The sequence below is a fragment of the Mytilus trossulus genome, chromosome 2, assembly GCF_036588685.1.
Source record: "Mytilus trossulus isolate FHL-02 chromosome 2, PNRI_Mtr1.1.1.hap1, whole genome shotgun sequence".
In the NCBI taxonomy this organism is placed as follows: Eukaryota; Metazoa; Mollusca; class Bivalvia; order Mytilida; family Mytilidae; genus Mytilus; species Mytilus trossulus.
This window is the reverse complement of record NC_086374.1, coordinates 49,208,701-49,222,667: the sequence shown is the minus strand read 5'-3', so window position 1 is coordinate 49,222,667 and position 13,967 is coordinate 49,208,701. Positions and strand designations below refer to the sequence as shown.

Below are 13,967 nucleotides of genomic sequence, written 5' to 3'. Positions count from 1 at the left end.
AGAAAATAATGTAATATACTTGATGTATTGAAACAGATTTTTTTTTTTTAACATTGAAATGAAAAAAATTTGACATACAGTACTCCTATTTCATTACAGATTACACAGTTGAAAGAGAACACAGTGGATTACGGGCCTTAATGAGTTACGGTATAAGTACCACTAGAGGAGCTGCTGCAGCAATGAGTTTTACCTTCTCATTGCTATTACTTACAATGTGTAGGAACATGATCACATGGTTACGTGGAACATTCCTGAATCTCTACATTCCCTTCGATTCTCATGTGGCATTCCATAAAGTTGTGGCATGGTCAGCTTTATTTTTTACTGGTAAGGACATTAAAAATTTTGAAGAAGAGTTGATTATAGCTTTTAAAAAGCAAACCAAGAAAGAAAAAAAAACCTTTATATTTTGCTGCAGGATTTTAAGTAAATGGAAAATTTATAATCAAAACAAATAAATCCCTTCACTGCTTTTCATATTGGGTTTAAGTTATTGAATAAACAATCCTCATTTGAACTGTAACTTACCTTAAAGCTCTTATTTGGGTCATTAAAGGTATATAGGAACTCCCTGCCTGCTACTGATCATTGTCACTCATTACCCAAAATGCATGAAAATGCAGCAAGCGAAGTAGAAAAATGCCTATATTGATCCGTTTCTTCAATTCAAAACATATTTGGACATGTTTTTAGTGAAATGGTTGTATAATGTTAAGTTTTATGTAGCAAATAAAATTACACTAAAAAATAAATAGCATATTCACTTTCTGTTTTATAATGTTTATTACTAAGTGCTTTGTTGTATAAGAGGTGGAAGTGCTTTATTTTGTAAGGATAGAAACATGAAATTGTTTTGAAGTTGTTTAAAGAGTCATTTGAAAAGTTTTTGTTATGGTCTTCTTAAAGTCCTAGCCTTTGAAAAACCAATCTGAATTTTATCAAAGTAAAATCATTGGTTCACTATTACAGTTTATCAGTCAAGTCAATTATTTGTTCCTTAAAAATGGAATCACCATTGATCAGTAGACAAAAACTATATTAACCCCTGCTTTCGCAAACAAAATATGTAATTTTAAAGTGTAAAATTGTTGTATAATGATGCAGAATAATTAAAAAACAACATTGAAGTACAAATATACATAGCCTAACATTTGTACTTTATCTGTTTAAAAAGTATTGAAAGCATAACTAAAAATAATGCAATTTTTAAACTATTTTTCAAGGATTACATGTGATTGGATATAGTATTAACTTCTACCAGCTAGCCACACAACCAACTAAACATTTGTGTGTATTTGACTCTGTTGTTCTCAGGTATGTAAAATGATAAATGTTGTTTAAAATGACACCACTGAAAAAAAATTGCTATGCAGTCTGTTTTAAAAAAAACTGGCAACACCTATGATAATAATTGAGCAACATTAATTGTATGCATGGAAAAAGGACACTGATTACAAAAGTATGGTACATAAACTGAAGACTCTATAAATAGAATTATTTTATCAAAAGGAAATTTTCATATTTAGAGTTAAAATGAATTGCCTTTTGAAGGCAAAATTATCAAAAAAAGAACTGCTTCTTTCATATATGTTCATTTCAAAGTAGTTCATTTAGCTATATGTCCCTGTTTATACATGCAATGAAAGAAACAATAAAGGTATATAATGAATTATCTTACCTTGTTACAATTAGCAGAAGACATAAAGAAATGTTTATAGATATATGTAATTATTTTAACAAATAAAGACAGATTTCAAAATTCATTACTAGCCAGAAGTCATATTTATACACTTATAACTTGTCATAAGAATCAAATAACAGAGAGATATTTATCACAAGAATATTTTTTTTTACTTGCCACCATTTCCTCTTGTTTTACCTACAACATGTTACACAGATGAACATTCAGTTAAGTGTTCCTTGGTCTGAGGTATCTTAAATAGTAGCACATTGTAGTATCCAATGGTCAATTTTTGATAGCTAGGTTAAAGTACACACATGATATAAATAGTGTTTTACTGTTTTTCAGAACTGAAGCTTTGCCAGGTTTTGAGTTTTGGTTCTTTGGAAATATGACTGGTAAGTTATTAAATTGAAGCAAATTTATCTAGATATATATTGAGTAAGAAAGATGGTATTACAAGTACTGAAATAAGTTATTCAGACTAGGTCACCCTTAGTTTGATGTTCCATATCAATGCCTTTTAAGGTTTGGTAGGTATGTCAGGATTTTATTATTTGGGGGCCTACAACATATTAGTATCAAGGTTTAGACAAGAAAACAATAAAATGGCTGGAAAAATCTTTTTTAAACAAATTTGAAGCAAATTGTTTTTTTTTTTTTTTTTAGGTTAGCTGCTTTTGAGGTGGTTAGGTTGGCAGCAATCAAGAATTTAAATTGCATTAAAAAAAAAACCTTTTTGATAGTGAGGAAGATTATTGAGATTTTCTTTGTTGCAGAAAAGAAGATTCAATCTCTACCCTAAAAGGGAATAGGTCCCAACCTTGATTTTAAGACACACAGTTAACATTAATCTTTATATGCCTGGGGTTAGTTTCACATGTCACGCTGTATCTCAAAACTCTATATGATAATGCATAAAACTTCGCACACAAGACGACAGGTGTATTATACGCTTATGGCACAGCTACTTATGATTTTCTGTTGCTATTGATAATTTTGACCTATTTTACTTTATTCTAGGTTGTACTGGTGTTTTGCTAGTGGTTGTAATCTGTATCATCTATGTGTTTGCTACCCAGACAGCCAGACAATTTATATTTAATGGTTTTTGGCTGACACACAAACTCATCGTCATCATGTATGTTTTGACTATACTGCATGGTGCATCAGTGATTGTACAGAAGCCCATGTTCTTTGTCTACTTCATTGTACCGGCCATTCTTTTTGCCATGGATAAAATGATTAGCTTGAGTAGGAAGAAAACAGAAATAGCAGTACTAGGAGCAGAAAAGTTACCATCAGGTAAGAAAGCCACCAATAGTTAAAATAATCCTTGTAAAAAAGCAAATTTTTAGAAAGGGTGGTTCCATTGAAACATGTATGGTTTCCAGGGAAGATGCTTTCAAAGTGGGATTACCAACGATAATGTTAATTTTAGAATTTCATACATTTTTAATAAATATAGAGATATTTGCTTCCCACCCATAGTTGACACTTCAAAGTGCTTTACTTTTGTCCCATAGATTTTTATGGAACAGTCCTAAATAATTATCAAATTGTATGCAAAAGTATTATTAAAATGAATTGTTTTATGTCTTTGATTTCTGGCACATCTAGGTAATGAGTCATGAAGTTCGTTTATTTGTATTTTCAGTTATATGATCAAATTGTACATGTTTCACTGTAGGCTTCTAATTCTGATAGTTATCAACCATTCATTTCAGTCATTTGAGTAAAGCTTGTACATGGAGATTTTTATGCTGCTTTTTTCATCAATAAAAAATAGAAATTTTGCAAAAGTATCTAAGAAACATTCTTTTAATTAATGAATATTTATACTTTGCAGACATCACTTTCCTTCAATTCAAAAGACCATCTAAATTTGAATACAAATCTGGTCAGTGGGTTAGGATTGCCTGTCTGTCGCATGGCAGAAATGAATTCCATCCATTTACCATCACGTCTGCCCCTCACGAGGATACTCTGTCTCTACACATAAGAGCTCTTGGTCCATGGACCTGGAATATTAGGAACCTGTTTGATCCTGAAAGTCTCAAAGATGGACCATATCCAAAGGTAATTAAATGCTCAATAACTTCGAAATTGGTTGTTAGTGCTATTTATGAAAATATTGTAATCCAACTAAATATTTCAAGAGCAATTTATTTATGCATTTAATTTAAGAGTAGAAAAATATATCTATGTGACTTTTGAGAATAGAAAAATAATGTGAATATAATTCATTGTCAACAGGTAAAAGTTGGATATTTTCTTATTCACAACTTTGTCAAGCGTTTTTAACAGTTGGGAAATAAAATTGCCATGAAGTGAAATAGAAAGTGAAAAATCAACTAAAATTAGTATCCAATGAATAATATTGAATCTACAGTATTGAACTAAATGACTTCACAACTGCTGATCTTATATATGTCTCATAATAAATGCTTTTATTTGCAGCTATTTTTGGATGGTCCCTATGGAGCTGGACAACAAGACTGGTACCAGTATGAAGTGTCTGTATTAGTAGGAGCAGGTATTGGAGTTACCCCATATGCATCCATTTTGAAGGATTTTGTTCACATGGCACAAATGCGAAGTACATACAAAATGAAGTGTCAGAAGGTAATATTTTTCTTGTAATATTTTTAAGAAAATATGTGAAATCAATACATATTTTGTTTTTATATAAATAAAGAGCTGTCATACCATTGCCTCCTACGTTTTGTGCTCCTGTAAGTGGATACTAGAATGTATGCAGGGTTTTCAGGATAAAAAAAATAAATACTGCTAAATTGACAATAGCACTTAAAAAACGTCCATCTTTTATTGGATGACATGTTTTACTGATTAAAAATCCCAAACAATTACCCTTAATTCCTTAACATAAGCCTGTTTATTAAACATGAATTTTCCTAAAATGTCTCAATACCTTTCATAATCTTTTTCAATGAGTTTGAAAAAATAAAACAGATATAAAAAAAAAACACCATTTCATACTCTTTCATGCCATCTAAATGGTCATGAAATAAAGAAAGGCAATAAAGTAGTAATGATAGCAGTCTATCAATAGCAACATACATGATAGAGTTTTTTCTGCCATTAAACCTTAACCTTATTTAAATAATACATTCAAAGATTTTATCTTAACTGAAATTCAATACAATTGAACGGTACCAGACAAGTCATTTTTAATGTTCAATTTACTGTCTGATTATATTTTATTTTAATTACTCACCCTACTTTATTTTCCTTGTGAAAACGGTTTGATTTATCTTTTCATTTTGAATTTCAACTCATTAGAGCACATTGTATTATACATATCTGCCAACAAAAAAATTGCAAGATAGTTGTGTGGAATTGGCAAATGTTTCCACAATTTTAAGGACTTTAACACAGCCTTGAACAAAACATAATGAGAAATAGTCCAGTGATCGATGAACAAGTTCCTGAAGTAATATATCATGTATATGTTATGCATATTTTAAATGTTGTTTTCTCATTTGACATCCCAAAGATAATTGAAAGCTTTTTTTTTATGAACATTCCCAGAAAGTGTTATGGTAAATCTAATATTTGTTTCCATGGATCAACAATCATGATATATGCACATAAAAATTCTACTTTTACAGTATTGTCTAGAAATGTACTTAAGTAAACTTACAAAACCTTTAATTCTCATAAAAATATCATGCAAAACCAACCATTTACATTTAATAGTCTACTAGTAAATTAATAAAACATTGACTATATTTTCAGTTATACTTTATATGGGTAACGGGCAGCCAGAGACATTTTGAATGGTTATTGGACATCATCAGAGAAGTAGAAGAGGTGGACCAGAAGGGCATTGTCTCTATTGATATATTTATCACTCAGTTCTTCCAGAACTTTGATCTCAGAACTTGTATGCTGGTAATTAACAGTTATATATCTATTTATGTAGAAACTCTCCTTTAACTCATTGTAGATCATATTCTTTCCTATACATGTAACTTGGATGCAGAGTTGTTTCATTGGCTCACCTTCTGAAATCTATAAACTAAGATAAACAGAAACAAGAATGTGTCCTCAGTACACGAATGCCCCACTCGCACTATCATTTTCCATGTTCAGTGGACCGTGAAATTGGGGTAAAAACTCTAATTTGGCATTAAAATTAGAAAGATTATATCATAGGGAACATGTGTACTAAGTTTGAAGTCTATTGGACTTCAACTTCATCAAAAACTACCTTGCCCAAAAACTTTAACCTGAAGTGGGACAGACGGACCGACGAACGGATGGACGGACGAACGGACGCACAGACCAGAAAACATAATGCCCCTCTACTATCGTAGGTGGGGCATAAAAATATTTTGATATTTATTGTGTATCGCTTTAGAAAGAGTATTTAAAGTTTTGTAAATTGGAGCTCTCAACGCTTCTTAAAAAGCACTACTTATTAATTTCTGATTCAAGTTCACTGTTAGATAATAAATATTTTTTTACAAAAACCACCAATTTTAGTAACATGTATGACAATACCAACATTAAAAAAGAAGAAAAGTTAAGATATACGCTTAAGTTGTTACATGGAATGTGAAAGATTTTTTGTTTAAACTGAACAGTTCGTAACCTGGTTCATATTTTTTGCAATTTTATCACTATTTCCATTAATATTATCAGCTAAAATACTTCCTACGTATTACTGTTTAAACTGAATTATGTTGCTGTATTTAAAAAATTCTCAATGATCTTTTATTTTCAGTCTCCTTTTATGTCAATGTGATTAAGATAGCTTAACCAGCTTGTATTAGATGCTTTAGTTTACATTTTTTATCATTTATTGTTACATATTACCAACATAATTATTGACTTGTATGTATATATTTGACCTTTCAGTATATTTGTGAGGAGCACTTCCAGAAGTTGTCAGGTGGTCGTAGTCTGTTTACTGGATTGAAAGCTACCACTCATTTTGGCAGACCACAACTCAGTACTATGTTTCAAGCAGTACATAAAACACATCCTATGGTAATATCTTTGTAGTTTTATGTCATGTGAATAAACATAAAATTGAGAATTGAAATGGGGAATGTGTCAAAGAGACAACAACCGGACCATAGAACAGACAACAGCAGAAGGTCACCAAGAGGTCTTTAATGCAGCCAGAAATTCCTGCACCCGGAGGCTTCCTTCAGCTGGTCCCTAAAAAAATATACTCGGTATATACTAGTTCAGTGATAATGAACGCCATACTTAAATCCAAATTGTACACAAGAAACGAAAATTAAAAATAATACAAGACTAACAAAGGCCAGAGGCTCCTGACTTGGGACAGGCGCAAAAATGCGGCGGGGTTAAACATGTTTATGAGATATCAACCCCCCCTATACCTCTAGCCAATGTAGAATAGTTAACGCATAACAATACACACATTAAAATCCAGTTCAAGAGAAGTCCGAGTCTGATGTCAAAAGATGTAACCAAAGAAAATAAACAAAATGACAATAATACATAAATAACAACAGACTACTAGCAGTTAACTGACATTCCAGCTCTAGATTTCAATTAAACAGATTGAAAGATTATGTCTTCAACATATGAATATCAGGCACAACCCTTCCTGTTAGGGGTTTAGTATCATACCATCATAAAATACATGAGAAGAACATAACCCATGTCATGCCAACATCTGGTTTTTAAATAAATGTGTTTAGTTCCGATGCATAGACTCTATAAGTGAATCAATATTAACGCCAAAATATGCAATCTTTCAAATCTGACTGGATTTTTTTTTTAGAATGCATGATTGCATTACTAAAAGTTTTCTTTCTTAAAACAAAGTGATCTACTTTTAATTGAAACAAAGTCATCTAGATCTGCTTTATAATTTTGTTTTTGTATAAAGACAATTCCAACCAGATTATAAAAAAAAACTCTTAAAATTTCTAAACGTTTTAAAAAAACAATAATTGTTTTTACCTATCTCTGAACAACTAATTTCTTACCTTTGTGATTTCAAAATGAAAGTTGCATCTTACGAATAAACTTTAAAGATGATTGCACTTAGATAACAAAGAAAAATTGATTTTAAATATGAACAAATCTTGAGTATGAAAACAAATGTCAACGATCAATTTGAGTGAGAAATTGTCTGTAATTTCTGAGATATTAAGTAATCTTATTTACCAAGGAAAGGTTTCATGATCAAAAAACACTTGAACCTATAAGTGAAAAATCTGCTGATTATTTAAAAAATCTGCTACATTAAAACCTCTTCATTTGAAACAAAAGATAAAACTTGATCTAGATTTTTAAATGAAGTCATTTTATCTGCAAGTTCAAAACAGGTATTACAAAAAATGAAAAAAAATGCAAATACCACTGCAGTACATGGCTGTTCAACATCTAGAAGCTAATTAAGATAAAATTATTATTTAGAGAATAGTCTCATATTGTCCCACATATTTTAAGAATATTAGGTTGAACTTATTGACCTTCAATTGTTTACTCGTTATTTTAAAATTTTCTTTTTCATTAAGGCTATATCATCTTGATCTTGCTAAAAAAAAAATCAGGATAGACTCTTTACATATGTTTGATATGTAATTGAGTTTTTATTTGGTAATTAAAATATGAAAATTCTTGCTTTTGTTTTTATTACTGGACTAAATTTTTCAGCTATGTTTATTGTTATACATAATTTTGATTTGCTGGTTTTTTTTGTAGGTACGTAAAGTTGGTGTTTTCAGTTGTGGGCCACCAGGTTTGACAAAAAGTGTGGAAGTTGCAACAAAAGATGCCAGCAATACAACAAAGGCTTTGTTTGAACACCACTTTGAGAACTTTTAATTTGGAATATATGTGGGGATTTACAATTTAGTTAAGAAATGATTTGGTTGTATATCAATTTTTTATTTTATTCTCATGTACATTTGACGAAAAAAAAATGGTTTATTCTGTTATGAGGGGAAGATTGTCAATAGACGCTGTTTATTCTATTGATACCTCATCTAAACAATTGGCGAATAGATTAAAATTATTAAATACATGATTAGGGCTGTTCCAGAAAATACTATGCCCCCCCCAGGGACGGCACTTTTTTTTAACCCCCACCACCCACAGAAATAAAATTTAATTAGAACAGCACTCCCTTTGCATTTTGGTATTTCAAATACATCCACCCACATAATATTAAAAAAAATTGCCTTCCCTGGGGGGGACATAGTATTTTCTGGAACAGCCCTTAGTTCAAATTGTTACAAATACCATTGAATTAGATTAAATTATTGGTCAATCTTTGAATGTCATATGAATGTTTATTTTGTCGAAATTCTATTTAACAATTTTAAAATTAATTCATATTCAATGTATTTTGATACTTTGTTAAATAACAATGAACTTGAAATGAAATATAAAAAAAAGTGACAAATTCAGGTTGGTGATAAACAAATTCATCTTTTCAGCTACTCTATCACTGTGCATTCTTTTTTAAATGAGTGTTATTGTTAATTCTACAAATTGCACCTCAAAGTGATATTTACACAAGTACTGATCTAACAGGTGACGTACACCAAGATACACACATATTTATATATTACACAAAAAAGTACATAAAATAGTTAAAAATTAAGAAATTGTTTAAAAACCAGGAAAACTAGTTATATTAGTAGGAAAATTTATCCCTTTATTATAATTAATCATGAAATTGGATTAAATCTGAAAAGCATTAACATCAAAGGAACTGTTGTCTCATAGAAAATAAAAATAACACTTTATAAACAACCCATTGTCTTTCAAGATATATATGTATGCTGCATCTCATGATAGTGCCAAATATGACTCAAAGTAGATATTAATTGAGAAGATATAGAAATGGTGTTCATTAATTTGATTAAAACAAAAATGACAAAAAAATCATGAAAAATTGAAGGGCATAAATTTCGTTTCTGATTTTGAGATACAGTTATCTGATGCACTTCTTAATCTTAACATGATTTTGATTTTAAAAGCAAATATGGTATGAACCTCTTGTTCAGATTGAAATATCAATTATATCCCTAACCATCTGTCATCTGTACTAAAACTATTTTTATTAAGATTTTCAAGTTGACAGTTTTTGTCATGTTGTTATGGAGAAAATTAACAGATAGAAAGACATAGAGGCTTTGTTATTGTTTTTTGTCACAAGTTAGAGATACAATTTTAATTTATTTTGAAAGCTGTTTTTAAAAGTGCCAAAATAGAGAATATTTTATTATAAATTTTGTATTATACTCAAAAAACATTTCAGTGCTATGATTAATGGTTGTTGAACAGTTCAGTAATTCTTAATCAAAATGATATTGATAGACATATATCAAAATATTATATACACCATAAAATGGAAGTTTTGTTTTGAATAAAAATGTACATTCTTGTTTGTTGTTATGATTCAGTTTTTGTGGAATAGAGGACAACTTATCTGTCATGTGATATGCAGACATTACTAGTTAGCTGTAATGAGATCAATCAATTTATTTGCATTCAATGAATAAACATATCTGAATATTTCAATCAACTATAGAAGAACTTTCTGAACTCCCTTATGAATCCGGGTCCGTTGGCCCTGATTCATGGTCGCCCTAGTACGTGTTGGCCCTGATACCTGTTCGCTTAGGGTCCATTTGCCCTGATTTTTATTTTTTTATAATTGTTGTCTAGTCGCATTATTTTAAGTATTTGAACAAAATATGTTGAAGTTTTTTGAAAAATTTACAGAATATTTATATTGCCCCAATCAATTAATCATTTTCCCTTTGATTTGCAGAGTAGAATACTGGAATACAATGTATTTAGCTTTATTGATATTTGTTAACAAAATATTTGTATTCAGTCAATCAGGAATGTATGCAGCATGACTAGTCTTAGAGTATAAATAATTGAACTTGTAAATCCGTTTCATAATTTAAAGTTTGTACATCATGTACATCATTGTTTTTATTAATTTCAAGCTGAATATTTTATCAAAAACATACATTTGTTTTTATTATTAATCCATCAAAAGACAAGTATCTTCTTCTTTACGTATTAAATTCCAATTATGGAACACCTTCTCATTGAAATTAATTTCCAGATGAGGAGTTATAAAAGTTTCACAATTATCAGTGATCCGAATTATTTTATCATTGAACAATTAATGATCGTAAACAAGCCATAAACTTTTAATATTACAATGTTTCCATAAAATTCAAGAATATACATGATATTTATACCATAGAAATATCTGAATAAGTTTATTCAACTTCAATGTCCTGAATATTGATATTTTTATAGTAGGACTCTATGCCTCTCCCATACTATGGGCAAACAAACTCAGACCGAACGAACCTAAAGCGAATGGTCCTGATACCCTCCCTTATGGTCCTGATTCACAGCCAAGGCTAAGCAACCGAATTACATGAAGTCATAGAATATGAAATCAAAAATAGTCTTGAATTCTAGATACAGAACAATAGATTGCCTTGATATTTCTTATTTTGAGCTTACTTGACAGAAATGGCTACTGCCATCGCTGTCTGTCTATAAGCATAGCACCAAGCATCATTCCACCTTATGAGTATAATGCTACCAGCGAAATCTTTGATTCTGACTTACCAGTTTCCAAAAATCTCTTATTAAACTTCATAGGGAAAGTTAGGATTTTTTTTAGGATTAATAATTGTGTGACACTCACTTAATGAGGAAAGGGAGAAATTATGCTGTCTAAAACCTTGGTGGTCTTGGGTGCTGTGACAGGGTCTCCAGATCTACAATACCAGCATTTCAATCAGCCCGATCATTCCATCGTTTCTATGACAGTTCGCATTATCGAGAAAGATATACCATAGCTCTAACAATCCTAATCTTTCAACGACTCTCCGTAGACAAAAAGAAGACTACTGGATTAGACAATTGGGAACTGCGACAACTGATGGTTGCAATGACAAAATTGATGATATAGGTATTCTATCTAGTCCTTTGTGTAACTCGGTGAATGTGATGAATATCGTACGTAGACACAGTCATGGTCATCGTCATTATACATCACCTTCTCTGCATGATGTCTCTATTAATAACCTGCTGCGATTCATACAAAAGCCGTTAGGTATTCATCACATTAGCACGAAACTCGATTCATTACCCCTTACAAAACTTCTTGTCTGTTCAATTTATGTTTGGAATCCTTTGTTACAAACCCTCATTCAGACCAATACAAACTTGAAGCTATAATTTCGGATATTGCAAGTCACAGACTTTTCAAGCCTGTCCGCATTGGAAAAGATGAAAAAGAGAAAAGATCTTTCCTTAATCTTTCCTTTGCCAACAAAGGTCTCGATGGCGTCAACTTAGGCAATATCCTTCATCATAAATTTGTTCAATCGAAAATACCTCCTTATTTCAAAGACCAGTCTGTACCAATCCTTTCTTATACCTATACCAAACCTATTGCAACTAAAATTTTCAATTACTAACACGTTTTGCAGGATCTGGATATTGACGACTTCAAGTCTAAACCCAATTCACATATATTCCTGCTGGACACGTTATTACCGGTGACCTCAATATTGTTAATAATATAAAAAAAGAAGATTTGGTATGATTGCCAATGAGACAACTATCCACAAAAGACCAAAATGACACAAACATTAACAATTATAGGTCCCCGTACGGCCTTCAACAATGAGCAAAGCCCATACCGCATATAGTCAGCTATAAAAGTCTACAAAATGTGTTATCGAAAGGTCCAAAATATCATGAGCCTAAATCCATCAATTGGAAATACAATTATAAAATTTGGATGGATTCAGTCGAGGATTATGCCAGGCAATGGGCTAAGCGCGAGAAGGAAGACGTAGACACTCTTTCCGAATGTATTAAGGCAGTGAGGTCGTTGATACAAATCAGAATTAAGAAACTGAATGGGTCCACCAATGCCCATGCTACGTCAATCTTTAAAGACCTAAATGTTGCTAAACACCTATCCGACCTCCATGATAAATATGTTGTTGTCCCCTCAGACAAAGCCCCAAATAACATCGTTTTTGTGTGTAAAAGTCATACATTAACTACTTGATAAACGAATTAGGTATTGACAATTCACTTGGAAACTCAACATATACCCTCACGACACTTACCAAAGAGGAAATCATGGATAATCATAGGACTGTTCTTTGTTCCTTTGGAATTTCAACCAAAGATGAAGAACTGGATCTTCCATCACTGTATTGGATACCTAAACTACATAAGTGTCCTTACAAACAACGGTATATTGCTGGGTCTTCCAAGTGCTCCACGAAACCTCTTTCTAAATTATGAACATCTTTTTTATCAGCAATCAAAGACGGGCTTAAAAGTTATTGTGAAACTGCATATTCTATAGGTGGCGTGAATCAGATGTGGATACTTAAAAAATCCAAAGATCTTTTAGAGTCCATACAATCTAACTCTCTTTCATCTTGTAACAGTATTAAAACATTTTCTACCCTTTACACAAGTTTTCCACATTCCAAACTAAAAGACAAATTGAAAGAGTTGGTATAGCTTTGATTCATAAAAGAGAATGGTCAACGTAGATACAAGTATCTTGTCTTAGGAAGGAATAAATCCTACTTTGTAAAGGATCACTCTGATTCAAACAAAAAATTCTCTGAAACTGATGTTATCAAGATGCTTGATTTTTTGATTGACAACATAAATAAAATATTTGTTACGTTCGGAAGACGTGTTTTTCAACAGACTGTCGGCATTCCAATGGAAACAAACTGTGCCCCTCTACTTGTCGACCTATTTCTTTATTATTATGAGGCTGACTTCATGCAGGAACTTCTTAGGAAGAAAGATAAGAAGTTAGCAATATTCTTTAACTCATATAAAGTCATATATTTTGCAAGGCTTCTGTAATTTGAATATTTCTGCAATTTTAGAGGCAACATTATGGCTCTGATCATTACTTTTTCTTTACATGTTAATATTTAAAAACAAAAATCTATGCAGAAGTGGTGCTTCTCCTTCTTTACATGTTAATGTTTGAAAACAAAAATCCATGCAAAGTGGTGCTACATCGTGGTTTTTCACCACCACATCTTTAAAGAAAACTAAAATATGTGGTTTTATTTTTTTTACACAGCTCTGACAATCTGTTTACTAGTGATTTTAATTTATTTGTATGCCTACTCCGAGTGTACAGTCATATACTGTTCAGTTTTGATTTAATGATACATTCAAGGGAAGTAAACTAACGTTCAGCAAAAAGTAATCTCTCTCGTCTATATTGTAG

At 31.2% G+C, this 13,967-nt stretch overlaps 1 protein-coding gene across 3 annotated transcripts in view; it reads left to right on the top strand.

The window, feature by feature from the left end:
* The window catches only part of LOC134707467 (dual oxidase-like), a 65,711-nt gene extending 56,990 nt beyond the window's left edge, over positions 1-8,721 (top strand). For all 3 annotated transcript variants that reach the window (XM_063567223.1, XM_063567224.1, XM_063567225.1), the window contains 9 exons: positions 100-330; positions 1,227-1,317; positions 2,033-2,082; positions 2,708-2,989; positions 3,534-3,763; positions 4,145-4,309; positions 5,444-5,599; positions 6,569-6,700; positions 8,399-8,721. In XM_063567223.1, coding sequence (XP_063423293.1) covers positions 100-330; positions 1,227-1,317; positions 2,033-2,082; positions 2,708-2,989; positions 3,534-3,763; positions 4,145-4,309; positions 5,444-5,599; positions 6,569-6,700; positions 8,399-8,521 — 1,460 coding nt within the window. In that variant the 3' untranslated portion in view covers positions 8,522-8,721. The remainder of the gene's footprint in view (positions 1-99; positions 331-1,226; positions 1,318-2,032; positions 2,083-2,707; positions 2,990-3,533; positions 3,764-4,144; positions 4,310-5,443; positions 5,600-6,568; positions 6,701-8,398) is intronic.
* The last annotated feature ends 5,246 nt before the right edge of the window (positions 8,722-13,967 follow it).